This window comes from Bubalus kerabau, chromosome 11, assembly GCF_029407905.1.
Source record: "Bubalus kerabau isolate K-KA32 ecotype Philippines breed swamp buffalo chromosome 11, PCC_UOA_SB_1v2, whole genome shotgun sequence".
Lineage (NCBI taxonomy): Eukaryota > Metazoa > Chordata > Mammalia > Artiodactyla > Bovidae > Bubalus > Bubalus kerabau.
The window spans coordinates 102,889,448-102,916,517 of NC_073634.1; the positions used below are offsets into that span (position 1 = coordinate 102,889,448).

The 27,070-nt window shown below is 53.9% G+C and overlaps 2 protein-coding genes across 3 annotated transcripts in view; one reads left to right on the forward strand and one right to left on the reverse strand.

Annotated features, from left to right (window-relative positions):
• PRRX2 (paired related homeobox 2) overlaps window positions 1-873 on the forward strand; it is a 52,005-nt gene extending 51,132 nt beyond the window's left edge. Inside the window, exon 4 of the mRNA XM_055541378.1 lies at window positions 323-873. Within this exon, the coding sequence (XP_055397353.1) occupies window positions 323-458 (136 nt within the window). The 3' untranslated portion in view covers window positions 459-873. The remainder of the gene's footprint in view (window positions 1-322) is intronic.
• Window positions 874-12,159: 11,286 nt separating this feature from the next.
• PTGES (prostaglandin E synthase) lies at window positions 12,160-24,863 on the reverse strand. Of its 2 annotated transcripts, XM_055541380.1 has the most exons (4): window positions 24,747-24,863; window positions 24,234-24,388; window positions 20,610-20,692; window positions 12,160-12,795 (listed from the first exon to the last, which is right to left on the reverse strand). In XM_055541380.1, the coding sequence occupies exons 2-4, from the start codon at window positions 24,360-24,362 to the stop codon at window positions 12,546-12,548; spliced, it is 462 nt and encodes a 153-aa protein (XP_055397355.1). In that variant the 5' UTR covers window positions 24,363-24,388; window positions 24,747-24,863; the 3' UTR covers window positions 12,160-12,545. The 2 variants fall into 2 exon arrangements, with proteins under 2 accessions (XP_055397355.1, XP_055397354.1); XM_055541379.1 differs by lacking the exons at window positions 24,234-24,388; window positions 24,747-24,863 and adding an exon at window positions 23,907-24,104.
• Between the last annotated feature and the right edge of the window lie 2,207 nt (window positions 24,864-27,070).

A 27,070-nucleotide genomic window follows, 5' to 3' on the forward strand; every position in this document is an offset into this window, starting at 1 on the left:
GTGCGTTCATCCCACCCCCACCCTGCTGTGTGTTAGGCACCCGGTGGGCGCTGGGGGGTGAACAGGATGCAGGAAGCTCCTGGTCCAGCAAGGAATGACCCCAAACCTGCAGGGGCAGCTCCAGGTCCCAGTGCCGACCGTGGGCCCTTCTGCCTCCGCCCTAAATCTTGCAGCCGTAGGTCACCTCCAGCCCCAGGGGAAGGCTGCCTGCGAGCTGAGGAGGGGAGGCAGGAGGACCAGAGGCTGGGGTCCTTGGATGGACAGCCAGGGTGGTCAGCTCCGGGCAGCACCGACATGTCCTTGTGTCTTCTGTCGCCCCCAGCACGGTGCCACCCTACAGCCCTGGAGGCTCAGGCCCCGCGACCCCGGGGGTCAGCATGGCCAACAGTATCGCCAGTCTCCGTCTCAAGGCCAAGGAGTTCAGCCTGCATCACAGCCAGGTGCCCACCGTGAACTGACAGCTGGCTCCGCCAGGATCCCAGTGCCTCCCTGGTCTAACGACAACAGAAAAGAGGGCAGACACGCAGGAAAGTGACCTTCTCCTGCCCCCTGTCTCCGGGACAGGCTGGGTGAGCTCTCCTGGCTGGCCCTTCTCTGCAGCCCAGACTCCTGGGCCCAAGAGGCTGCTGAGATGCCTGGAGCCTGGCTCAGCCCCTCATCCACGGCCGCTGGAGACTTCGGCCCCTGATCCTTGGAGGGGTTGGGCCAGAAGGTGGAATAGCAGCTCGCCGAGGACCTCACTTGGTGTATGAAAGCCAAAAAGCTGTTGTCTGTAAGAAATAAAAAAAGAAGAAATTGTTTAAGCCCCCAAAGGTTGCGGGGAGGGCGCACAGGACAGCAAACCAATGGGGGGCCGCTCTGGGGGGCCAGCTGCCCTCGTCTGTGTCCCTCGTTCTGAAAAAGTCCTTCATCACCCTGCAGACCCCAGGGGCAGGGAGTGGGGTTGGAGGACAGAGACCTTCCCTGGAGCCCCTGACACCCAGGTGTTTGGGAGAAACCCTGCTGTGTGACTCTGGGCAGGATCCCAGCCCTCTCTGGGCAGGGGGTGTCTCCCCTACCCTACAGCAGGGGAAGCATGGGTGTGGGGGGAAAGGGCTGGAATTAAAGCCCTTGCTGCTGGACATGCAGGAGGTGTGGGTGCCCCTGGGCCTTTGGCTGTGGAGGGGCCTGGGCGAATGGCCCAGACAGTGGGGGTGCAGAGAGGAGGCCCCAGGTGGGCTTACAGGACAGAGTGGTTCTGGTGGTCTAACAGTCAAGACCACCAGAGCCCTTCTTCCAAGTTCTCCAGCCTGCCCTTTCGCAGATGGTCACTGGGGGTGACAGAGGACCTGTGTGCCACCAGCCACGCAGGAGTCTGCAGAAAATTGTGCAGTGAGGGGAGTGGTCTGAAGCCAGCCCTTTCCACCTGGCCCCAGGCCACCCCTCCTGATGGGCATAGCCTCCAGCGAGGTTAAGAGATCATTTCTGCAACCAGCCCCCAGGAAGTGAGACAACACTTCCCAGGGGAATTCCCTGGGGGTCCAGGGGTTAGAGCTTCCCAGGTGGCTCTAGCGGTAGGTTCCCACCTGGCAATGCAAGAGACATAAGAGACATGGGTTCGATCCCTGGGTGGGGAAGGTCCCCTGGAAGCGAGCATAGCAACCCACTCCACTGTTCTAAGAGTAGGACACGACTGAAGCGACTTAGCATGCATGCCCACCAGTGGTTAGAACTAAGTGCTTTCACTGCTGTCTCCCAGGTTCAATCCCTGATTGGGGAACTAGATCCTACCAAGCCACGTGACATGGCCAAAAATAGAAAAACAAAGAACACACTTCCCGACCCCCAGACGGCCCAGAGGTGCTCAGCCCCTCATCACACCACTGGACTCCACGGATGGACCCCACTTCTCCAGTCTTCCCTGCCCATATGGTATCAAAGCACCTCCAAAGGGCCAGCATCTTCGCCACAGGCTGCATCTTCTAGGTGACCCTGAACAGGTCAAAGCCACGTGGCAATCCTAACATAAGCAACGGTCTCTGTTTTTGTTTTACAAGGTGTGACCGTCCCCGAGTGAGGTGAAGACCTTCCCCATCTCCCAAGTCACCCCCAGACTCTTCCCCATCTTCCACTGGGAATTCCATCATGAAAACACAGTTCCTGTGGGGTGGGTGTCACCCTCTTCAGATGTGCCAATGGCCCCCGGGACCATTGCCGTGTACCTGTGATGGGAGGCTGGGGCTCCGGTCAGTTGGTGGGGGGCACCAATGAACGGAGGAAGGCACTGGCTCCAGCTGAAGGCGTGGGGAAGGCCATTCTGCTGATGTCTGCAGCTGGCTCTGCCCAGCGACTACAGGGGCCAGAGCAAGAAGAGACCAGTGCCCTGACCATGTGTGTGTAATGGGGCACAGGGATGCGGGGTGACGGGGGCACAGTCAGAGCTGTGTCTTCTTGCTCAGTTTGGCCTCTGCCTTAGGCAAGTGATTTCTGGGTCTCCATTTGCCATTCATTCACTGAACAAATATTGTAAAACTCTTGATGTGTGCAGGGCCCTGAGCAGAAAGCAGAGAACTGACATGGGGTCCCCAGCTACAGAGGTCATCTCAATCACAGGGAGCCCCAAGTCTCGTCTAAGGCATCCAGGCAGACTTCCTGGAGGTGTCCTGGAAAGATGAAGAGGGGAGGGAGAACAGTGTTTCTGGCTAGGGGAACAGCATATGTAAAGGCCCTGCGGTAGGCCAGAAGCTGTCTCTTTGGGCCAGAGGGGGACAGTCCTGGGTCTGGATCTCATGCAGGATGAAGATGGACAGAAGCAGAGACCAGTTCACGTGGGGTTTGTGTGGCCAGATCTGAAGTACGGATGTCATCCTGGCAGTGAGGCGTCATGGAGGGGATTTGCTTGGTAGAGGGACCCCCCCCCCACCTTGGACTCTGTGTGGAGGCAGAGACACCCCTGCAGAGGCTGTCCAGGCAGGAGGGCAGCAGCCTGGACCAGATGAGGACAGAGTAGGCGATCCAGGAGGCGTCCTGGACCCAGCAGAGACAGAGGTTGATGACTAGCTGTTGGACTAGGGGGAGGCCAGGGGGCCAGGATGTGGTTTAAACACATGGATGCGTCCAGGAGGAAGAGCCCCTGGAAGCAGGACTCACCTGGTAGAGGTGGCGGGAAGAAGCCAGCCGCCTTCTTCTGCCACCTGCTGGCCACTGAAGGGCTCGTCAGTGCCCTTCCATCTGACGAGCACTGGGGCCGTCCTAGTCTGAGTGAGGTCTCCCTCACAAGGAGCTTACTGCACCCCCCCCCACTCCCTCCCGCCCTGGGGATTTGCACCAGCCAAGGGCCAGTGCACAGGGTCCAGAGCTGTGCCCTAATGGGCAGCTAGGAAAAGTGGTCTCTTTCCTCCCAGAAGCACTGGACTGGTCATGAGCGAGTGGATGAGCCTGCGCAGGTCCCGGGCAGCGCTCCGGAGTTCAGACAGGCACGTCTGGTCTTTCTATTTTCAGTCCAAAGGGAGCGGCCGTGAAGCATTGCCAGCTTGGGGCTGCCTGCAGCAGAGATGGGCTCCCACTGGGTGGGGGGCTTCTACCCACTGGGTGGGGGGCTCCCGCTAGGGCCTGGAAAGGCGGGTCCCGAGACCAGGTTCAGAGAGAGCCGTGGGCCTGGTTCCCACAGAGGTGCTGGCCCTGCCATCAGGCCGCAAGAATGTCAATGTCACTTCCTCCCCAGCACTCTAGAAAAAACAAACGGGCTTAATCGTTTACACATGCAGCTCTGGGGAGCTGAGGGAGGGAGCACTGGGGCCCTCCTTGTGAAAGAAAATATACCCCAACATCGCTGTCGCGATTGTAGCCCTAATTACAGGGCTTGCGTGGGCAGCCCCCTGGGCAACCATCCAGGGATATCATTTCTCCATGAGGATAAGGTACCCGAGGCCCCCATCCCAGGCTGGGAGACTTTGGAATCCTCCTCCCTCCGCCTCCCCTTTGCCCATTTGGCCAAGCAGGCTTGGGACAGGGCATGGCGTGCCTGGGCTTCTGTTTCTGTTTGAAAGAAGGGAACTTGAGAGAAAGAGGGAGAGACGGAAGGAAAGGCAGTCTCCGTCCCTTCTTGCCAAACCCAAAACCTGAGAAATAAAGACCAGAGTTTTACCTTAGGCGAGGCACCTCTCCAGGCCTCAGTTTCCCCCCCTCTGTAAAATGAGGGTGACGACAGAAGCCACCTCACAGGGTTGTTGGCACGGAGTTACCTTCCATCAAGTGCTTTGGTGTTTTTGGTGGAAAAATACAGAGTGAGGGGTGGAGTTTGAGAAAGTCAACATACTCCCCGTTCTGCAGTAAAATTGGCTTTCCCTGCCCAGAGAGTCTGGCTCTCCCCTTTGCCCCTTCCAAGCACACACTTCGTGGGCACAGCTGGGGCGGGGCGGTGCCTGTACCAAAGCAACTCGGTACCCCACCCCCTCCCCCCACCCCCACTTCTGCACTTTTGCTGCTGGCCCCTGGAGGGCGCTGTGGGGAGCTCTGTGTCTGTTCTGCCAGACGCAGAGCTGGGAGAAAGCAGGGCTGTCTCCCACACAGATCGCCAGAGCTGGCCCAGGCTCCTGACCCAAAGATTAAGTAACAAGCAAGTCCCAGATCACCAGCTGGGGCCCCTGTATAAACATCAACACAAGCATTTTCGAAAATGTACCAACAGCCTCAAAAACGCTTGCATACTTTGACCCAGTAATTCCTTCTCTAAGCCCTACTTCAAAAAGTAATCCAAAATAAGGGGGAGGGGGCAGGGAGAGGGGGTAGCAACGTGTGCCAAGATGTTTGTCATCCATTTTCGAACATGCCATGTAAAAAGTCTAGGAAGACCCAAGCCGGAATGTAAATACTTTATAATGGCTCACAATCCACTTATCTCCATGTTTTCTGTAATGAGATTAATAACCTCACAGGGAAACAAAACAAGCAGGCCAATGTGATCGTCCCAGGTATATAAGTAGCCCTTTGAAGTAGGAGGGAAAAAGTGCTTTCTTCCCTTTTGTGTCCCTTTCATGGTGCTTCAGTTCAGAGATGGACTTGTCTTTTCAGTGACTATTGATGAGTAGCCCCCATCTGAAGCTACACCACTCCTGTTAGCCCACTGGGAGTCCTCCAGGTCTTGAAGCTTGTGATTATCAAGAATTCCCTCCTCTATTGAAAGTGCTGGGAAGAGTGTATTGAGAGCTTCTTAACCTTTAGCTCACATCTTAGAAGTGGCAATGGATTGAACTTGGCTTATGAGGGGTCAGGAGTGGGCACCTTGAACTCAGAAGGTGCCCTTGAAAAAGTAGTGTAGATGGCATCATTCTAGGATGGCCCCACGATTCCCACCGCAGGCAGACACACTTTTTGTCATGCCCTCTCCTTGGGTAGGGGTGGAATCTCTGGCTTTATGTGATTAAGGTCCCTACTCAGTTGACTTTGATCAAAAGGGAGATTGTCCTGGGTGGGCTTGGCCTAATCAAGTAAGCCCTTTAAAAGAGAGTCCAGGTCTTCCCTGGAAGAAGAGATTCAGAGCAGAGAGGGAGGCTGCCTCTAGCCTTGAGAAACAAACAAGAAACCAATCCTGCTGACATCTCAACGAGCTCAGAAGAGGACACTGAACTCCACATGAGACCTCAGCTGGGGACTCCTTGACTGTAGCCTGTGAGACCCTGAGCAGATGACCCAGTTAAGCTGTGCCCAGGCTCCTGACCTATAGAAACTGTAAGATCATAAATGGCTGTTGCTTTCTTTTTTTTTTTTTTTCTTTATGTTGTGCCACACAGCTTGTGGGATCTTAGTTCACCAACCAGGAGACCAGGGATTGAACCTGTGCCCCCTGCATTGGGAGCAGAACCCTAACCACTAGAACTCCAGGGAAGTCTCTGGATGTTGTTTTCAGCTGCTGTGTTTGTGGCAACTCGTTACCCAACATCAAAAGCTAAAGCAGATGGAGACAGAGTCTGGAAGTCCACTTGAGCTCAGCTTCTCTCTCTACCCATGGCACACCCAAAGGACCCCAGACCCAGGACACAGACCTGAAGCCTCTGCTCAAATTATCTGCCATCTTAGCACCTTATGAGCCATTCTGCATAAACTGACAGATTAACTGCCCTAAAAGACAGCCTTGAGCATGTCCCTCTCCTGCCTAAAGCCTCCTGGGGCCCCCCAGGACCCTCCCAACAAGGTCCCATTACCCAGATCAGGTGTTGAGGTCCTGGCATCCAGCCCTGCTCTCCATGTCCAGCCTTAAACCCCTCTTGTTCCTACTCCAGATTCTTCAGACAGTCCCGACAACTCAGCCCTTCTCCCCACAGTGCCCCCCTCCTCCCACACTCCCCCTGCAGCAACATCCTGCCCACCCAGTCCTCCTCCTCCAGTGAAAATGTATTCCCTGGAGGGTTACAATATAGTGCAATTTTTTTTTTTTTAAAGCAAGTTAAGGGACTTCCCTGGAGGCTCAGTGGTGGAGAATCCACCTGCCAACGCAGGAGACACAGGTTCAATCCCTGGTCAGGGAAGATCCCACATGCTGCAGAGCAACTAAGTCCATGTGGCACAACTACCGAGCCTGTGCTCCAGAGCCGGGGGACCCACAACTACCGAGCCTGTGCTCCAGAGCCGGGGGGACCACAACTACCGAGCCTGTGCTCCAGAGCCGGGGGACCCACAACTGCTGAGCCTGTGCTCCAGAGCCGGGGGACCACAACTGCCAAGCCTGTGCTCCAGAGCCGGGGGACCACAACTGCTGAGCCTGTGTTCCAGAGCCGGGGGACCACAACTGCTGAGACTGTGCTCCAGAGCCGGGGGACCCACAACGGCTGAGCCCGAGTGCCCTAGATTCGGGGCTGCACAACAAGAGGAGCCACCGCAACGAGAAGCCCATTCACTCCAACTAGAGAGTGACTCTCGCTTGCCACAACTAGAGAAAAGTCCACCCAGCAATGAAGACCCAGCACAGCCAAAAATAAATAATTTTTTTTAAAAAAAAGCAAGTTAAATTCTAGACGGCAGGCCCATCCGCATGTCTGGGGAGATGTGTGTAGTATGAAACAGAATAATCCAATGTTGTAATTTTATATTCAGAAAATGGAAAGGACAGCTTTATTATTTTCATAATTCAAACTTTAAAAAAATGAAGCTACTCAACATCTTCTTGGCACAGAGATCAAGAAGAGCAACCACTGTCTCTTGGGTGGCCGCAGCACGACCTCCGGGGAAGGGAGGTAATATATAAAGTATAAATATTATGTGTTTAATATGCATAAAATATATGCATATTACATATTTTACATACAGTTTGTATGTTTATTTAATAAGCATAGTTTAAAAATCTGGAAAGTCATAGCGTGAACCGTTGTTTTCTCAGGGAGGTGGATTGTGGGTGGTCTCTATGCACACTTGTGCATTTCCCTACTTGGGTACTAAAAATTGACAAAACTCTTTTTAGAACCCTATTCAAATTGGAACCATCTTTTTGGAGAGCAATATATACACGCCTTAAAAACAGGCATGCCTTTTGGCCCAGTAATTTTACTTCTAGTGACATACCTGAAAACAATAGATTGGCCCAGAGATTTATGTTTGAAGGTGCCCACGAAAGCATTGCTTATGCTGATGCAGCTTAGAAAATCAATTATCCAACAATAAGGGCAGATAAATAAATGATGAGGGTATCGGGGATGATGGAAGGCCAGGGAGCTGTTAAAATTCATGGCATGGACCATCAAAAGCCCTGGGAGGAAGTACAGATGTATTATTAAGGAAAATCTCAAACGATGACCAAAGGGTCAGGTTTTGAGCCCCTGAGCACAGATGTCATCACATCTGTGGCACATCGATGACATCTCTCCTGTGCCAAACACCCTCAATCCACATGTTTCTGTTGTGGAATTCCATCCGGGATAAAGCCAGTTCTGAATCCCTATGTCTATACTATGTGTACACACACACACACACACACACACACACACACACATTCATTTTACACATCATTCATTAATAGACACGCCCTAGAAGCCAGGTGCTCTTACAAGAACTGGGGACACAGGTGCACAGGGAACGACACAGATCCAAATTTCTGTTCCCCCGAAGTGCACATTCTAGAGGGAGAGGTGGACAAGGAAGGAGGAAGATGCTGCAGGGGCTTGCCAGCCCCCTCTGAGTGGGAAGAAGCCATCAGAGGCACACACAAGCTTCTGGCCCCAGAAGCCAGTGGCCTCCTGGGACACGCACAGAAGTCCCGGGAGCCCTTAATGCTGTGGGGATTGGGTTCCACCTTCCAAGGGGGACCCCAGGGTCTGTTCCTGCCTCCAGGGCTGAAAACCAGCCCCTTTGTCCTCTCATCCTGGCCTGTTCCTCCAAGTCCCTCACATACCAGGGTTCAGTTCAGTTCAGTCGCTCAGTCATGTCCAACTCTTTGCAACCCCATGAATCGCAGCACCCCAGGCCTCCCTGTCCATCACCAACTCCCGGAGTTCACTCAGACTCACGTCCATCGAGTCAGTGATACCATCCAGCCATCTCATCCTCTGTCGTCCCCTTCTCCTCTTGCCCCCAATCCCTCCCAGCATCAGGGTCTTTTCCAATGAGTCAACTCTTCGCACGAGGTGGCCAAAGTTCTGGAGTTTCACCTTTAGCATCAGTCCTTCCAATGAACACCCAGGGCTTATCTCCTTCAGAATGGACTGGTTGGATCTCCTTGCAGTCCAAGAGACTCTCAAGAGTCTTCTCCAACACCACAGTTCAGAAGCATCAATTCTTTGGCGCTCAGCTTTCTTCACAGTCCAACTCTCACATCCATACATGACCTCTGGAAAAACCATAGCCTTGACTAGAGTACCACGTATCAAATACCACATACTCTTGAAGGCTAGAGCCACGAAATCCATTAAATGAGGGAGCCCCAGCGGTTCCCGCAAGGGGCCTCCTAGAAGACTGGGGAGTCCAGTTGGGGCCCACCAGCCCTCACCTGGCGTGGGCTTTCTCAGAATGGGTGTGTCCTGGGACGGGGGGCGGGGGAAGGTTCTGCCGCATTAAACCATATTGGCAATATTTTGAGGTGACGGCCTCAACTCACAGCCCAAGGGCCCTGTGATCCTGGGGTCTGTGTGACATCCCGGCCCTGCTTGGGGCCTTCACCTGACTCAGAGCCGAGGAGAGGATTCCCCCCCAGACACCAAGCCCCAACCAGGGGCAGCCCTGTGTCTCCAGGCGCGGACTGTGCCCTAAAGTCCTTGCCTGCACCCTGGGCCGCAGTTCCAGAGCCCCCAGGCTCCACACAGCCCCACACTCCGCATGGCTTCTGCTTTGCTCCACCAGCCCCCACCCCTCCCAGGGTCAGGAGGAAGGTGGGGGTCTCACATGTGGTGGAGTACGGGAGGGTGAGAGGGAAGTCAGAGGAACTCAGGCTGGGGCCTGAGGGCAACTGGCGCTGGTGCCCAGATGGCCTGGGGCCGGGTCGGGGTGGGGCTGAGCACTGGTCAGCAGACCCCCACCTGCTTCACCTGTCTCACCCGCTGCTGCCCAGGAGACGGACACAGGCTTTCGTGCGCTTGGGTGTGCGGGCACAGGGGCAGCTGCTGCCAGGAGGTTGCCCGTGGCCCTTCCACAGTCCTGGAGGGTTGGGTCTGTTCTGGAAAAATTACCTGGCTCCTGCCAGCTGCCCCTGGACAGCACCCTGGGGCGGCCCCTCCATGCTGCTGGGCTGCATGCGCCTCTCTCCTGGTCACCCCACCCCAGCTCCTGGAGGGGCGGTCGGGCACCATTTGTGCCAGCTGGGGACCAAGGGCCACTGCCCAGCTGTCAACCTCACTTCACTGCCCTCTCGCTCCACACGCCTTCTCCGAGACCCTCTTAGGACACAAACCCAGATCCCCAAGCCCACGCCGGCCTGTCCCCAGCTTGGCCCCGAACCCCACATCAAGGCTCAAAAGCTTCGAAGGAGCCCCGCTGCCGCTCACGCCTTTAACCTCCTTCCCCTCCTCATCCACAGCTCCTCCCCTCCCTTCCCTCCCACGCTCCCTCCCACGCCTCCCCTCCACTTCCCAGACATTGACCTCAGGGGGCTGAGCTCTGCTTGTCTTTGTATCTCAATTTCCTCAGCCTGATTGGACAACCCCTCCCCCCCCACCAAAAAAACACCCCAGCCTGACTTACCCCCATCACAGGTGAGTTGCCACCTCCTCCAGGAAGCCCCTCCCCAGCAGGGATTAGAGGCCCTCCTGGGGCTCCCACTGCCCACCCCCCACTAGGGCACTGAGCGCTTGGAGTTATCCCTGTCTGACGTCCTGCTGTCCCCTCAGCCCCACTGTCGCAGCTCAGCGACCGAGGGGCCAGGCCACGAGGGGCTGCAGCCCCCGCAGCTCCGAGGGGCAGCCCTCCTCACCTATTTCCAGGGTCATGTGTTCCTCGTGAGTGTCGGATGCCCTCCTCCCTCGGGTCTCATATGGGCACTTTGCCTTCTCAGCCCCTTTCCCCAGAAGGGAAAATATTACAATACAAGCACACACACCGGGTCCACGCCTCTGTTCTAGCCCAGCTCAGGGATGCTGGACAAGTCACGGTTCCTTTCAGAGGCTTTCCTCATCAAAAAGCAGAAATACCTCCCTCCTGGGATGCATTTAAGCTTCAAGTGGGAAAAAAGTTGTGAACACCACTCCCAGCCCCTGCTTAGCAGACAGCAGGCACTGCATATGGGACCGTGCCTTCCTGTTTCCAGGTGCACAGTGGCAGCCCTTGAAGGGACGGTCCAGTGATTCAGATTCCATGCTTTCAATGCAGGGGACGCAGGTTTGATCCCTGGTCGGGGACCTAAGATCCCACATGCCGTGGTACAACTAAGCCCATGCACTTTAACGAAGACTCCACGCAGCTGATGATAATAATAATATAAATATTTGGGGGCTTCCCTGATAGCTCAGTTGGTAAAGAATCCGCCTGCGATGCAGGAGACCCCGGTTCGATTCCTGGGTCGGGAAGATCCGCTGGAGAAGGGATAGGCTACCCACTCCAGTATTCTGGCCTAGAGAATTCCATGGACTGTATAGTCCATGGGGTCGCAAGAGTCGGACTCCACGGAGCGACTTTCACTTTTTCCCTTTTCCTGAACAGAGGCTCATCTCACCACCAGGGGACAGTGTTACCCACTGGCAGCTCCCTGCGCGGCCGGAAGCGGGTCTAACTCAGAATTCTTGTGAGGCCTGGGATCCCCAGGGAGGCCCGCCTCCCTCCCGCACCCTACTAGGCAAGCCTCCGGGGCAGAAGTTCAGGGGCTGCAGGGTGGTGAGAGGGGGCGTCCCCAGATCCTAAAAGAAAGGAGCAGTGCTGGGAGTGGGGGTGGGGGTGGTTGTGGAAAGTGAGGCTGGAGGGTGCGATGGTTAGAGCCGATTTGGGAGCCAGACACAAGTTGGATTCAGAGCTGATCTCACACTGCAGGGAGTCCACTCTGAGCTTTGGTTTCCTCCTCTGCCAAAATGCTGGCTGAGTGACCCTCCTCCTTGCCCGTGGCAGGAGGTGGAGAGGGTGTCTCCCAGGAGTCTGCTTGCATTCTGCGTGGTGTAACGCCCTAGTCTGGGCGTGTTTATGTTTTGCCCCAGACACAAACCCACAAAAGTGTCCAGGGAGCCAGATCCTTGGCCAGCCCGGACAGCAGTGGATGGCCAGGAAGCAGCAGCCAAGGAGCTGAGCTGGTCAGACACTTCATCAATGACTGAACCCACACAGTCTTAGACCAAGAGTCCAGGGGCACATCAGTGGTTTTCAAACCTCACAAATACGGAAGGAGCCAGAACATGTCTTCTAGCGGTTGGTCCTTCAAAGCCGATCATTCTTGATTGACAGTGCTTTGGAGCAACTAAAGCCTCAGGAAGAGAAGGCCAGCCTTCCTGGTGGGCCCTCCCAATCAGCACCTATGCCAAGGAGAGAAACGTACAGCCAAGGAATGTGGCCGGAACACAGGGAAGTGTCAGCGGGGCACGAAGGCACACAACCCCACCCCCAACCACTCAACTCCCATCCTGAGGGAAATTCACACCCTGCCTGTCCTGGGCCCTCCTGGAGAGAGAACTGGCAATGGTGCCCAGACCCCGCCATCGCTGGGACTCTCAAGGGAGCTTTCCAAAAATGCAGATGCCCAGGCTCCCCTCTCGACCAACTGAACCAGAATCTCTGCGGTGGAGGTGAGAAGTCCTCATTTATTACATCCCTGGATTCACAAGGTCGTTAGGTTCCGAAACCTGAACTGAGTCTCTGTTTGCTTTTCCCAGCATTGGGGAGGAGGAGGCAGGGAGGGAGGGAGTTTTTTTACAGTGGAAGAATTTTCTATCAATCGTGACGGTCTGTCTCTAAACAGTTCCAAATCAGCCTCTTCACCCAGGAATCCAGGGGACACACAGAGAAACACACACAGGCCCCCTGGGCCCAAGATCACGTGCTCAGCCAGTCGCCAGGAAACCCGGCCCCAGGGCCTGTCACAATCTCAAAGGGCCATCGGTTCCCCAGGTTCAGCCCCGGTGGCTCGTGGCCAGCAGTCTGGCGGCCGAGGTGGCGTCCACGGCTGGTCACAGGTGGCGGGCTGCCTCCCAGACAATCTGCAGGGCCATGGAGGCGCAGGGGAGCTGGGCCAGGGTATAGGCTAGGGAGCGGGTGGGTGCCCGCAGTTTCCCCAGGTATGCCACGGTGTGTACCATACGGCCCAGGAAGAAGACCAGGAAGTGCATCCGGGCGACGAAGGGGTTCGGTCCGAGGAAGGAGTAGACAAAGCCCAGGAACAGGAAGGGGTAGATGGTCTCCATGTCGTTCCGGTGGGCTCTGAGAAGGCAAAGGGGTGCAGTCAGCCAGGTGTAAGCTTTGAGAATATCCTGGGTGCTGGGACCCTCTGCCCACAAAGGCCCTGCGCCCCTGGGGTTCATCTCTGGCATACCAGACTGACGTCCATCGCGGCCGGGCAAGGAGGTAACCCAGAGGCAGAGGGGGACCGTGACTCCAAGCTGGTGCCTGCGAGCAGCTCAGGAAGCGAAGCCCTGTTAATGGCCTGGGAGCCACGAAGGGCTGCCACTTGGGTTCTGCTACCAAGCCCCAGGGCCCGCCAGGACCCAGCACCTGCCATGGTCTCCCCCATCCTCCCCTCTGGCCTTGGACACCAGCAGGGAAAAGTGGGGCTCAGTGGGGTTGCGTGAAAGCTGGGGCAGGGCCTAGGTCTGCCTCCAGCCCTTGATTTTTTTTTTTTTTTTTCAATTTTGGCTGTACCACGTGGCTTATGGGATCTCAGTTCCCTGACCAGGAATTGAACCCAGGACACAGTGGTGAAAGTGCTGAATCCTAACCCCTAGACTACCAGGGAACTCCCCAGCCCATGCTGGGTACCTCCCCAAGGCAGGGCTTTTCTGAGGCCGCTTCCTTCTGAATGCAGGTTCCTGGACCCTCCCCAGTAGGACGGGCTAAGAGCACACGTCTGACATCCACGCCTGGCTCTGTCTTCTTCTGCCCCTAAATCTAAGCAAACCCCTTCCTCCTCTCAGGGATTCAGGAATAACAGTAACAACTTCCACTCACGGAGCCAGCCAATCGCTGGGCAGTAGTGATGCTGTTTCCTCTGTGCTACCCTGCTTCTTTCTTTAAAATGATCAAGTGTGTGTATGCATGGTGATGGGAGTGAGCGTGGGGGTGGCTGTGTATAACCCGGCCAAAAAAATGACCAACAAAGAAAACTCATCCTCTTCTGCTAAGAGTTGGTTTACATTTTCCATGACTCCTGCTAATGGGCAGCTTCCTCTGCGGAGGGAGGTCGAGTCCCATAAATTAGAGACTGAGCAAGAGACCGAAGCCAGAGATGGCATGTTGGAGGCGCAGATAAACAGGAACACAGTGCCCGAGCCATGACCTCCCCCTGAGGAAAGGCCACATGTGTGAGGCATGGAGATGCTGCTGGAAGCGAAGCCCCTTCTTCAAGCCTTTCAGCGGGAAGGTTTCACCAAGGTTGCACCAGCAAGCCAGGCCCAGCCCAACAGCCCCTAAGTGGGGACCTGCTGTGGTCCTGCTCTTCCATCCCACTCTTGCAAGGAGAGTCTCAGCCAAGCGCCATGGTATGTGGATGCTCGGAATTGGGCAGGGTGGGGAAGAGGAGCACTCCGCAACCCAGGGCTACAGGGGTCTCTGCACCCATTAGGGTGGGTGTGGTCAGGGAAAGAGACATTTTGGTAAAGCCTGAAAAATGAGGGGCCATCTGTGCAGGAATGAACTCTCCTGGGAGAAGGATGGACATGTGCAAAGGCCCTGAGGTGGGAATGGTCAGAGTGTGTTCAAGGCTTAGTAAGTGAGCATTCCACACGTGTCTGGAATGTGGTCATAAGAGGGAGTGAGGCAGGATCAAGATAAGCGGGGGAGAAAGCCCTCAAGAAGCAGGGTAAAGGGTCTGGAATTCAATCTGGATGTACAAAAGCTCCCATAAACCCATCAGGGCCTGGATCTTTCTTAGGTCAAACTTGGGACACAGCAGTTGGAGTCTCTGTCCCCATATCCTGGACCAAACAAGAGTCTTCCTTCTCCTTATCTCACAGAGCCCGACCTTGGAACCCAGCCCCAGGGAACACAAGTCTATAGCAGGGCCGGTCTCACCAGCTGGGGGAAATACTGCTGGACATCCACGTGAAAGAAGCCGGCTGGGTCTTGGCTTCAGGGACAAAGTGGGAGGGAAACTGAGGATGGGGGCCACTCCAGTTCCTTAATCAATCGAGCAAGTCCCTTATGTTATCTGGGAAGAGGCAGCAACTGCGGCTCTAAAATCATCCCATGCTATGGAGAAAGAGCTGTGCAGCAACAACCTCCCCATGCACACCTCGGAGAACCTATTTCATGTGAAGCCTGTATGTCCCAGAATATGGTCTGCCTCTCACAGGTGACTCACGAGATGGTGCCAGCCGGGAGTATTTTTGTCATCCTGGACGTTTCTGGGAAAGTTTCAGGAAACGCATAACTAGCATATGATACCCATTCATTCAGACACTTCTCCTTAAAAGAGGTATTTACACTTTAAGAGTGAGTCACTTCTCAGAAAGCTGTTGAGAGGATCCTTGGCCAAACCCCAAGCACAGGTGAGAAAACAAAATCAGGGGACACAGGGTGGGGAGGAGGCATAAGGATGGGAGGAGCGGCCCCACCTCTTGGCCCCCGCATTTGGGACTAGAGGATTCAGGGGGTCACCTTCGAGGGAGCAGAGGCATCTGGGAGCTGATAAAGCCCCTCAGCTCTGACCTTCAGCCCCTGGGGTCCCCAGCCTCCCATCCTCCTCCCTCTGGTACAATGAATACCACAGCAGGGCCCTGGCGAAGCCACAAGTGGTAAGGATGGAGGAGACGTGGGGAAATCAGCTGGATGAGGCAAGGTAACTCACGCCCTCCTCCCACCTCAGGATCTGAGCAGAGAGACATGGAGAGAGTCACGTACCAGACAGATGCTTGGGCAAAAACGTGTCATTCCAATAACAACCACTTTTTTTAAGGTGAAGGTCGCTCAAAGCAGTTTCCTGCTTTGGACTTGCATGGCCTCCTGCAGCATCAGGCCGGCCCCTTCCCCTCACCAGACATCGAAACACAAGCTGCACTTTACTGCATCAGGTGACGGGGTGGGGAGAGGGCCCATCCCCCTCTCCGCCCTGCCCCGCCCCTCCTGGGCAGGGACGGCAGCTGGCAGCCAGCCAGCCAGCTCTCTCCTTTTATGTCAGGCCCGCTCTCTATCCACACAGATGATTTCTTGGAAGTCAGGTTTGATACAAGGTAAAGACTGCTTAGTTTTAAAGGAGATATAAAATAGAGTTAAACTGCATCCTTGCAAGGAGGGCAGAGCCCATATCTGACGGCCTGGGCTCAATGGCAGCTTATCCATCACGAGCGATGTGGCCTTGGCAGACCAGCTTCCTCCTCTATAGCTACTAGTTCCGCCCTTGGAAGGTTACTGCGAAGTGGACTGAGTTGGTCCCTATTAAGTGCTTAGAACCCTGCCTGGCACTGAGCTTGTTGCTGTTCAGTCACTCAGGCATGTTCAACTCTTTTGTTACCCCGTGGACTGTAGCCCGCCACGCTCCTCTGTCCATGGGATTTCCCAGGAGAGAATCCTGGAATGGATTGCCATGTCCTTCTCCAGGGGATCTTCCCGATCCAGAGATCCAACCTGTGTCTCCTGCATTGGCAGGGGGATTCTTTACCACTGAGCCACCAGGGAGGCCCCCTGGCACGGAGTAGCTTTGCCCTGATTTAGCTGTCTCCCTCTTTGTCATCATCACCATCGCCAGCCCTGTTCCCCTCTTGGTTTTGCCAGACTCCCAATCGCCCTCAGACGGGCAGACCAAATTAATAAAAAACCTTTTATGGCACGGGGGTGGGGGGAGGAAGTGTGCGAGGCCTGCAGCTCGCTGGGTGCTCATTAGACACCTGGCCTTGGCCAAGTCTCTCTGTCTCTGGGCCTCTGTCCACCATCCACAAATAATGTGCTGGGTGGTGTCTTAAGGGACTTCTAATGCAGAGATGTCGGGACCCAATCTCCTGACAAACCAGTTCACTCAGATGACGTCTATACACTCCAGATAATCAGAACTATCCCAAAGTTTGGGTCAGGTGCTTATTGTCTTGTTTTCTCGAAACCACTTAGAGAGCCCCCTGCCCTACCCACCCACAGCAGTTGCATTCACATAAACTCAGAATTTGGTCAAAAGACACATTGCCAGACTTCAATGAAAAGTGAAAGTGTTAGTCTTTCAGTCATATCCAACTTTTTTCGACCCCATGGACTGTAGCCTGCCAGGCTCCTCTGTTCATGGGATGCTCTAGGCATGAATACTGGAGTGGGTTGCCATGCCCTCCTCCAGGGGATCTTCCCAACCCAGGGATCCAACCCAGGTCTCCCACATTGCAGGTGGATTCTTTACCATCTGAGCCACCAGGGAAGCCCAAGAATACTGGAGTGGGTAGCCTATCCCTTCTCCAGGGGATCTTCCTGACCCAGGGATCGAACCCCGGTCTCCTGCATTGCAGGCAGATTCTCTACTATCTGAGCCACTAGGGAAGCTCAAGAATACTGGAGTGGGTAGTCTATCCCTTCTCCAGGGGGAGCTTCCCAACCCAGGAAACGAACTGGACTCTCCTGGATTGCAGGTGGATTCTTTACCAGCTCAGCTACCAGGAAAACTGGAGAAACTTAATAGGGAATCACTAAAAGGATGAGCCTGGGTTTCAAAACTTTCCTTGAAATCTGTTTTCCGACTTCCCCCAGAGTGGGGTTCACGTTTGGGCTCCAGCCTACATTCATCCACAAGGCAGATCTGTGCTCTAAGAACCAGGGCCTAAGTGTTTTCCTGTTTGTGTAGAAGGTGGCCCTGGCTGCACTAAAAGCCCTGGTCTAATATTTAACTCACGTTTGCTTCCAGGGCATCTCCCATCAGGTTCCAGCCAGTTCTCTGGTAGCAGATGGCAGGATGTGTGGTTCTCTGTACCCTTGAGGTTTCATGATGTTTTGTGAAGTCAGGAGGAGGAGCCCTGGGGGCCCAGGAGCCCCCAGGTCTGGCATAGTAAGTCTCAGTAAATACCAGTCCATGGAAGGTCCTCAATAAACACTCACAGAATTATAAAAAGCATTATTAGATAAGAGGTGCTCAAAAAGTGCTGAGCTGACTTTCAGCCATTTGAGCATTCGTACAGTAGACAATAGGGGCTTCTCTGGTAGCTCAAGTGGTAAAGAATCCACCTGCAATGCAGGAGACACGAGTTTGTTCCCTGGGCCAGGAAGATCCCCTGGAGAAGGAAATGGCAACCTACTCCAGTATTCTTGCCTGGAAAATCCCATGGACGGAGGAGCCTGGTGGGCTACAGTCAGACATGACTTAGTGACTAAACAACAACTGTAGATAATGGGTCCTTTTGTTTAGAAAGAAAAATTAAATTGTGTGTGTGGGGGTGGGGGGTTGGCGGTGTCTTGGCACCAGGCAGGTGTGTGGTCTCTCCCTGGCATGGTTACAGCCAGTAGAAATAAAGCACTCTGGAACCTGTGTAACTACTCCTGTGCCACAAGTAAGCTTGGCTACGCAGAGCTCTCACACCCTGGGAGAAGACAAACACTCCTCTGGGTGGATGTTCTGAGCTGGCTCGGGGTATACACAGTCTTGGCAGCCTGCTGTCCATGCTACTAATCACTCCCTCCCCCATAACCAGGTGGCGTGAGGGTCACATATGGATTATCGTGATGGGTCAGGCTTTTGTTCACCGAAGTACAACTAGTGCTTAGCACAGTACGTAACACTTAGGAAGTGAAGTGAAAGTCGCTCAGTCGTGTCTGACTCATTGTGACCCCATGGACTATACAGCCCATGGAATTCTCCAGGCCAGAATACTGGAGTGGGTAGCCTTTCCCTTCTCCAGGGGGTCTTCCCAACCCAGAGTTCGAACTCACGTCTCCCAAATTGTGGGCAGATTCTTTACCAGCTGAGCTACCAGGGAAGCCCCCAACGCTTAGGAAGTGCTCATTAAATGTGGAATGAACAAACAGATGGACGGACAGATGGATGGAACTCATATGAAGGACTGTATCCTATAGTTACGTTGTTGTTGTTGCTAAGTTGTATCCAACTCTTTTATCCAACTCTTCTGCGACCCAATGGACTGTAGCCCCTCCAGGGTCCTCAGTCCATGGGATTTTCCAGGCAAGAGTACTGGAGTGGGTTGCCATTTCCTTCTCCAGGGGATCTTCCCAGCCCAGGGACTGAACTCGTGTCTCCTGCATTGCAGGTGGATTCTTTACCACTGAGCCACCAGGGAAGCCCATAGTTACATTAGAAAGGGTGAAATAGCAATGAATCTCACTTTCTATATTATGCATTTCTGTAACTTTAAAAAAAAGCAAGTACACGTGTCATTTTCAATGGCCAAGAAAAATGTAAGGAAAAACCCCACTGACTTTCTTTCAGTAAAAGAATCTCTACTATTTTTACTGGTTTGTCCCACCCATTTCTGCCTGTGACTCATGGGAACATGATAAGAACCATGTGAGGGTTTGTCCCCGTCTCCCTCCTGTCTAAGCTGCCCATCCTTCCCATCCCCATTCCACTCCACTGACAATCCCCATCCCTGGGGAGGGCCTCCTCCTGGTTCTCCAGCCTGTTGGTGTAAAACAGCAGAGGAAACTGCCAAAATACCCACTGAGACCAGCGATGTGAAATTAACACCTGATGGAATTTTACACAGCCCCTTTCTTTTCTTGGACGCACCATGAGGCTGGTGGAATCTCAGCTCCCTGACCAGGAATTGAACCCAGCCCACAGCAGTGAAACCACTAAGTCCTAACCATTAGACCACCAGGGAACTCCCTACACAGCTCTTTTTTAAGAATCACTTTTTGAGTAGTATTTACTGACATGGAAAGTGTTCATGAAGTAACGTTATCTGAAAAAAACGCAGAACCCCAAATTAGGTGTACTGTGCATACCGTATGCTATGGAAACTACTTAGACAGATGGCAAAGAGGAGATAGAAGAACATGTCAACAGTGACTGGAATTGTGAGTGGTTTTCCCCCTTATCCTCTACACATTTTCAATATTCCCAAACTACAATGAATAGTTCTGATCTCTATAAGAAAAAACTTTTGGATTGACTGGGGAAAGCTAAGCCTACGAAAAGATGCTCAACTTCACTAGGAAATGCAAAGTAAAGGGGCTTCCCTGGTGGTCCTGTGGTTAGCCAAAACTAGAGAAAGCCCACGTGCAGCAACAAAGACCCAGCGCAGCCAAAAAAGAAAGGCAGGGAGAAAAAAACGCAACGTAAAAGTGAAAGGGGACATACATTTTCACCCGTCATGTTGACAGGGATTCCAGCCAAAGATGGATCCACTGAGTTGGCAGGAGCATAGAGACACATGTCACACACGAGTGGTGGGAGTGGACTTAGGTACCATTAGAGAGTATTTCTTACCATTTGATTGCATCCTGCAGGTTTGTTCACATGTACACACGAAGGCAAAGGAAAGAAGTTTGGATGCGCTCTGTTCATAACAGAGAAAGACTTAGCCTAAATGCCATCAGAGGGGAAGAGGTTGGATCGACTACGGACCATCCATTCAACAGAGAAATGGCATAAATACTATGGCACCGATGTAATGAACAAGGCCCCTATATAGGCTGATATGAAACAATTTCTGTTGTTACATTAAAAAAAACCCACCGTATAAATCAATGGGTAAAGGGTGATCCTTTGGGGATACAGAGGAAAAAGCACAGCATGTGTGTTGTAAATGCAGGAGAAGTTTCTCCAAGAAGATGCATAAGACACAGGTAACACCATGAGTCCCTGGAGAGCAGATTCTTCAGGTCAGAGGTTACAGACAGCCTGAATGAATTCGCACTGAATAACCTTTTCTAACTCTGTCATCCTGAGCCATGAGGACATACTACAATTCTTTCCCTAACTTTTCTTTTCTTAACTAATACTTAACTAGAAATGAAATCAATGAATAAATGAAAACTGTTTAAGAGGATTCAGAAGGCAGAAGATCTTGGCCCCTGGGTATCCTCCAAGCACCCCATGTTCAGAAGAGGGTCTGAAAGGGCAGGCTGTGATCTGGCCAAGGGCCAAGGGTACTTGCCTGAGGCAGCGTTCCACATCTGGGTCGTTCCGGCAATACTGGAGGCCTCCGTGTCTCTGAGCGTCCTCAGGGTTGGCAAAAGCCTGGAATACATCAGCTGAGAATTACTGTTCATGAGATGGACAGCCCAGTGGACTAGGTCTGTGGCGATGCAGTCCATTCAGCAGCGTCCATGAGCGCTGGCGACTCATCATGAACAAGGCTGCTATGAACTAAATGCTCGTGTCGCTGCAGATTTCCCGTGTTAAAACCTAACTCCCGGTGTGATGGTGTTGGGAGGTGGGGCCTTTGGGAGGTGATGAGGTCACGAGGGTGGAGCTCTCTTGAATGAGATCAACATTCATAAAAGAGACTCCAGAGAGCTCCCTTAGCCCTTTGCAGTATGAGGACACAGCGAAAAGACCACCATTTATGAACCAGTAAGTGGGCCCTCACCAGACACTGAACCTGCTGGTGCCCTGACCTTGGACTTTCCAGTCTCTAAAACTGTGAGAAATAAACTTTTGTTGTTGCTAGGCCACCCAGTCTTGGTATTTTTTTATATAGCAGCGTGAAAAGAGTGAGAAAAAGGCTCCCTTATCCCTGTTCTTGGGAAGCTCACGGTGTAATGAGGGATTTGCCAATGAACCAGAAAAGATTCAGGTGGTCAGAGTAAGGAAAAAGAAGACAGGGTTAGCTTTGAGAATGTTCATGGGAGATCCGGCCAAGTTTGGGAATCAGAGAAGGCTTCTCTGAGGCAGTGACAGTAAAGCTGAGACTTGAAGGATGCAGCAACATTAACCAGAAAATGGGAGGTTATAGAAACAGCATTTAAGGCATCAGGAACAGCATGTGCAAAGGCCCTGGGGTCGGAAGAACATGTGTGAAGGGTAAAAAACCAGCATGGCTGGAGCAGTGACAAGCAAGGGACAGAGTTCCGAGATCAAGTTGTAGGGGTCCTAGAGGCATCCTAAGAATTTAGACTTTGAACTGACACCAGTGAAAGAGACTCCACAGGCCCCAGTGAGAAACCCAGCCCCACGGGAACCAACTGCAGGTATCTGAACTTCCCTGGGTCTCAGCTTCCTCGTCTGTGAACTCCAGATCACACTGAGATCACCTACCACACGAACAGCAAGGAAGGTAAATGGAGATGCCATGGCATGATGCCTGGCACCAGGAGGGAGCTTGAGGAATTGTTACTGCAAAGCAGGGACCCGAAGTTACACTCAGGTCGTTGAAGTCCACGCCTATCGCTCCTGCTGCACCGTTGCCTGCGCGTGTGCAGCCAGCCCGCCCCACCAGCCCCTCAACAGACTCGAATCTCTGCAGCGTGCCTTCTGCATCGCTCATCCAGTGACGGGCCCTGCTGCTTCCAGTATCTGTCCCCAGCATGTTAGTTACTCAGTCGTGTCCAACACTTTGCAGCTCCACGGACTGCAGCCCACCAGGCTCCTCTGTCCATGGGATTTCCCAGGCAAGAATACTGGAGTGGGTTGCCATTCCCTTCTCCAGGGGATCTTCGTGACCCAGGGATCAAACCCAGGTCTCCTGCGTTGCCAGCAGATTCTTTACCATCTGAGCCAGCAGGGGAGCCCGTAGTTTGTCCCCAAGTGCTTGCTTTTTTTCTCCCCATCCTGTCCGATGGGTCTGGCCCTCTTCACCCTGGAGGTGAATGCAGTGTCTGTCATGATCAGGAGCCCCCACAACAGGAACTCCTCTTTGCTGGCCCTTAAGTCACAGAATCACTGATTCTGATGGCCCTGCACGCAGTCCGTGGGCCTGTGACACCTTTCACGGGGTCTTTGCATTCAGTGGGCAGCTGTCCTAGGTGCCCACAGAACACGAGGCTGCTCACCCCTGAAGACAGCATGAATACACGTTGGCCAGGCCAGGAGCCACGGCAGTGCAGGCATTGGAAGCAGAAGCACTGCCTCCAGCAGGGACCGGGGAGCAGGGTGGGCAGGCCTTGGCATGTACCACCCCCCCCAAGAAACCTATGTCCGGTCATGTTAATTCCAATTGTTAATAAGTAATGAAGACTAACAATGGTGGGGGCATTTGCTCAGTGCCAGGCGCTGAACTCTCCTGCATAACTACCCTGAAGTTTACAAATAAGGAAATCAAGCTCTCAGACTTGCCCACGGTCCCCAGGCTAATGGGTGGAGGAGCCAGAGCATCCCCGAGTCACCTCCCCACGGGAGGTTTCCCCCAGCTCCTCCCTGGCTGCCTGAATGCAGGGAGCAGGAATGAGAGGGAAATTCACAGGGTTGGGAGAACCCAGGGACAGCCCAGAGTGGAGGTTTCCTTCTGCCGCACCCTACTGACCCGACAGAAAGGCACCCCAACAGGTTTGACTCTTCCTTTCCTAATCCACGTGAAAAGAAAGCTCTGGGCGCAGCATGGCCCTGGGACAATGCCATTCCCCCCATGGCAGGGTGTGGGCTCCGGAGCTGGGCACCTGGATCCAAACCCTGCCGTCACAGGTAACATCATCTGCCGGAGCCCAGGTTTCTGGTGTGGATCAGAAGTTGAATACTGCCCCCTCCTCCCCACCACGATGGGGATTAACGCTCACTCCAAGAAGGACCCAGTTAGTCTGTGAGAAAGACTCCGTGAGGCTTTCCCCGCGTGTGGGGTGGGTACAGGGCAGGGAGAGGTCAGGATGAGCAGCGTGTCTCTCTCTGCTCCAGGAGTTTCTTCACCTGGGAAGCTGACCTGCTTTGTGTCCCGTCTGTACCTCTTGAGACTCCGGGCTGAGCAAGACCACCCCCTCTCCACCGTGCACCTTCAGGATGATGTCCGATCCAGCCTCGACTTGCCTTTGAGCTGGGCAAAGGGGCAGGGCCGGGGACATCTCCTCTCTGAAATACCTGGTGGATAATCAGCTATCCCTCGTGGCGCTCAGGATGGCTGGCGAGCTTGGCCGGAAGGTTTCCGCCGGCTCTGGCTGGAACCAGCCCTCCCGCCCCGTGGCTCCTCGAGCCCCGCCTCACCCCACACCGGCTCAGATCTTGGCGTCAATATTTATTGTTGTTTTGGCTCCGGGACTCTGATCGGTGGGGGAAATTCCTCTCGAACTCCAGGGGAGCCTGGCCCGAGATCTGCCGTGCGAAGGCTGCGGTGGGTTTGGGAGCGACCTCGCCGGGGGCCAGTCGGGAATTTCCGCTGAAAGGTTTCGCGGGGCTCCTGTTGGGTCGGTTTCCACCCCACCCATATATCAGCTCTCCGGTGCGGGAAACCTCAGGGTCAGAGGGAGGCTGAGCCCCACTGCAAGCTCAAGTGGGACTCGGGAATCTGGCTGTACCGAGAACTTACCTGGGACACAGCAAGCGGGTAAAACGCTCTTAAAACACCAGGCCAGTGCTCGCTTAGGCGGCGCCAATACTGAGACGGGAGCGCTACCGAGGTGAGCACGGCCCCTGCGCAAGGAGAACGTGCAAATTCGGATGAAAACAAAACAACCAGGGGACCAGGACGTGCGGGCCACAGAGGAGCCATCCCACAGGGCTGGGAGGGGAAGGTCGCTCCCAGCCCGCTCCCGCACACTCCGGGGGCCAGGTCCCCGACTCCAGCCTTCCCGGCGGCTGCGGGAGACGTGAGCGCACGCACGCGGGACTGGGGGTCCCCGAGAGCCGCCCCTACCTTCTTCCGCAGCCTCACTTGGCCGGTGATGACGGCCATCACGTACATTTTGATGACCAGCAGCGCGCTGCAGAGCAGGAAGGCGGGGAGCACCCGGCCGTTCATCAGCTCCAGGCCGGAGGGCAGCATCTCGGTGGCGGCGGCGGCGGCGGCAGCTAGGGGAAGAGAGCGCGGGCAGAGAGCTCGGGCGCGAGTGTCTCCGGGAGCAAGGAGGGGCGGGGAGAGCGCAGGGAGACTTGTCTGTACTCTGCACCCGCTCACTCCCAGCCAAAGGCAGCAACTTCGGCTCTCGGGTTTTGGAAGAAGCAGAGTCACCGTAGGGGGTTTGTGGATGAGGGGTGTCCCTACTGGGCCTCTAGCCCCGCCCCACCCCTCCAGGGCATATCCTTAAACGCTTTCTAGTCTGTTTCCTCGATCTAGGAATTGGAGGGTTGTGTGGCCCTGCCTGCCTGCCAGGGGGTGCAACAAAGCCAGGAGCCTGCCCGACCTCCACGGGGTGGTAGATTCACTAACCCGGGCTTCCCTGAGGGTCACGGCAGGGAGTGGGCTTGAGATCCGAACTCTCTGCTCCCACGTTCAGCCTGGACACTTGAACCACAGCCCTAAGGACACTACTATGACTTTGTTGAATAGTGTGCCCCTCCCCACCTCTCCCCACTCCCAATGATGTCCAATCTCCATCCTCAGAGCGGGTGTGTATGTTAGAGAATATGGCCAAGGGGCTTTGCAGGGATTAAGATAAGGTCCTAAAATGGGGAGATTTTCCTGGATTCTCCGTGAATCCAGTTAAATCAGAAGAGTCCTCCTGTGCTTCCCTGGTGGCTCAGTGATAAAGAACCCACCTGCCAATGCAAGAGACATGGGTTGGATCCCTCATTCAGGAAGATCCCACATGCTGTGGAGCAACTAAGCCCATACCCCCACAACTACTGAGCCTGTGCTCCAGAGCCTGTGCTCCCCAAGAAGAGAAGCCCACACACTGCAACTAGAGAGGAGCCCCAGCTCGAGAAAAGCCTGCTCAACAGTGAAGACTCAGCACAGCCATAAATGAAAATAAATCAATAAAAAGAAGTGTCCTCCTAAAAGAGAGGCCATAGAATTAGGGGAGAAAGCTGTGAAGACAGAAGCAGAGGTCAGAGGAGAGAAGATACTCCACTGCTAGCCTCAAAGGTGAAGGGAAGATGAGCCAGAGAATGCAGCCTTTAGGAGCTGGACAAGACTGGGAGAAGAATTCTCCCCCGGAGCTTCTAGGAGGAACCAGCCTTGTGGATATCGTAACTGTAGCCTACAGAGATTGATTTTGGGCCTTTGGCCTCCAGACTGGGAGATAACACATGTGTGTTGTTTTATGCCACTAAATTTCAGGTAATTTATCACAGGAGCCATAGGAAACTAGCGTACTCTTCTACTGTCTTTTAGTATCACTTTAGTTTTCCAGGAAATTCCCAGGCAAACGGTTTGATTGTTCATTACAGGAACTTCTCAAAAGATCCGTCAGCTCTTCAGTGATGATCAACAGATTGTGAGCCCTTTGAATTTCTTGCTTCAAAATCCTCACCCAGCTGTGTCCTCCCCTCCCCACAGCCCCCTCCCCTAGATGTGCGGTGGGACCTTGGCAAAGGCAGTGATCTTATCACTTTAGTTTTACCAATGTGGCTTGCTTTGCTAGGGGGCTTCTCGATGACTCAGCAGGTGAAGAATCTGCCTGCAGTGCAGGAGACACAGCAGACTTGGGTTTGATCCCTGGATCGGGAAGATCCCTGGAGGAGGAAATGGCAACACACTCCAATATTCTTGCCTGAAAAATGCCATGGACAGAAAAGCCCGGCGGGCTACATAGTCCATTGCATCACAAAGAGTTGGACATGCCTAAGCACCAGCATGAGACTCTGGGGAAGTGGGGAAGATGGAAAAGTTAGTTTCTGGAGCCCATTCTGACCTTGGACCTGCCCAGAAGGACAGCAGTGTCAGTCTGGTTACCCTAAAACTGGGTTCCCCCTTGGTGGGTGTTGAGTCAAAAGACATACCAAGCCAAAGGTCAGGAGAAGGATTTATTTCTTGCAGCAAGTAAGAACACTGGGTATCTTTCTGCAATCAGTGTCTCCCCAACAGCATAACTGGGGAAGTTTTAAGCTGAGGGTATATGAGTATTCATAGAGTGACTTGAGCAGAGGACAGTTCATCAGAGAATCATGGCAAAGGTTGATAGAGTCCAAGCTTTGAAAGTGAAAGTGAAGTCACTCAGTCATGTCCGACTCTTTGCGACCCCATGGACTGTAGCCTACCAGGCTCCTCCATCCATGGGATTCTCCAGGCAAGAATACTGGAGTGGGTTGCCATTTCCTTCTCCAGGAGATCTTCCTGACCCAGAGTTTGAACCCAGGTCTTGAGCATTGTAGGCTGACACTTTACCGTCTGAGCCACCAGGGAAGTCCAAGCTTTCAGTTCAGTTCAGTTCAGTCACTCAGTCGTGTCCAACTCTTTTCGACCCCATGAATCGCAGCATGCCAGGCCTCCCTGTCCATCACCAACTCCCAGAGTTCACTCAGACTCACGTCCATCGAGTCAGTGATGCCATCCAGCCTTCTCATCCTCTGTCATCCCCTTCTCCTCTGCCCCCAATCCCTCCCAGCATCAGGGTCTTTTCCAATGAGTCAACTCTTCCCATCAGGTGGCCAAAGTATTGGAGTTTCAGCTTCAGTATCAGTCCTTCCAATGAACACCCAGGACTGATCTCCTTTAGGATGGACTGGTTGGATCTCCTTGCTGTCCAAGGGACTCTCAAGAGTCTTCTCCAACACCACAGTTCAAAAGCATCGATTCTTCAGTGCTCAGCT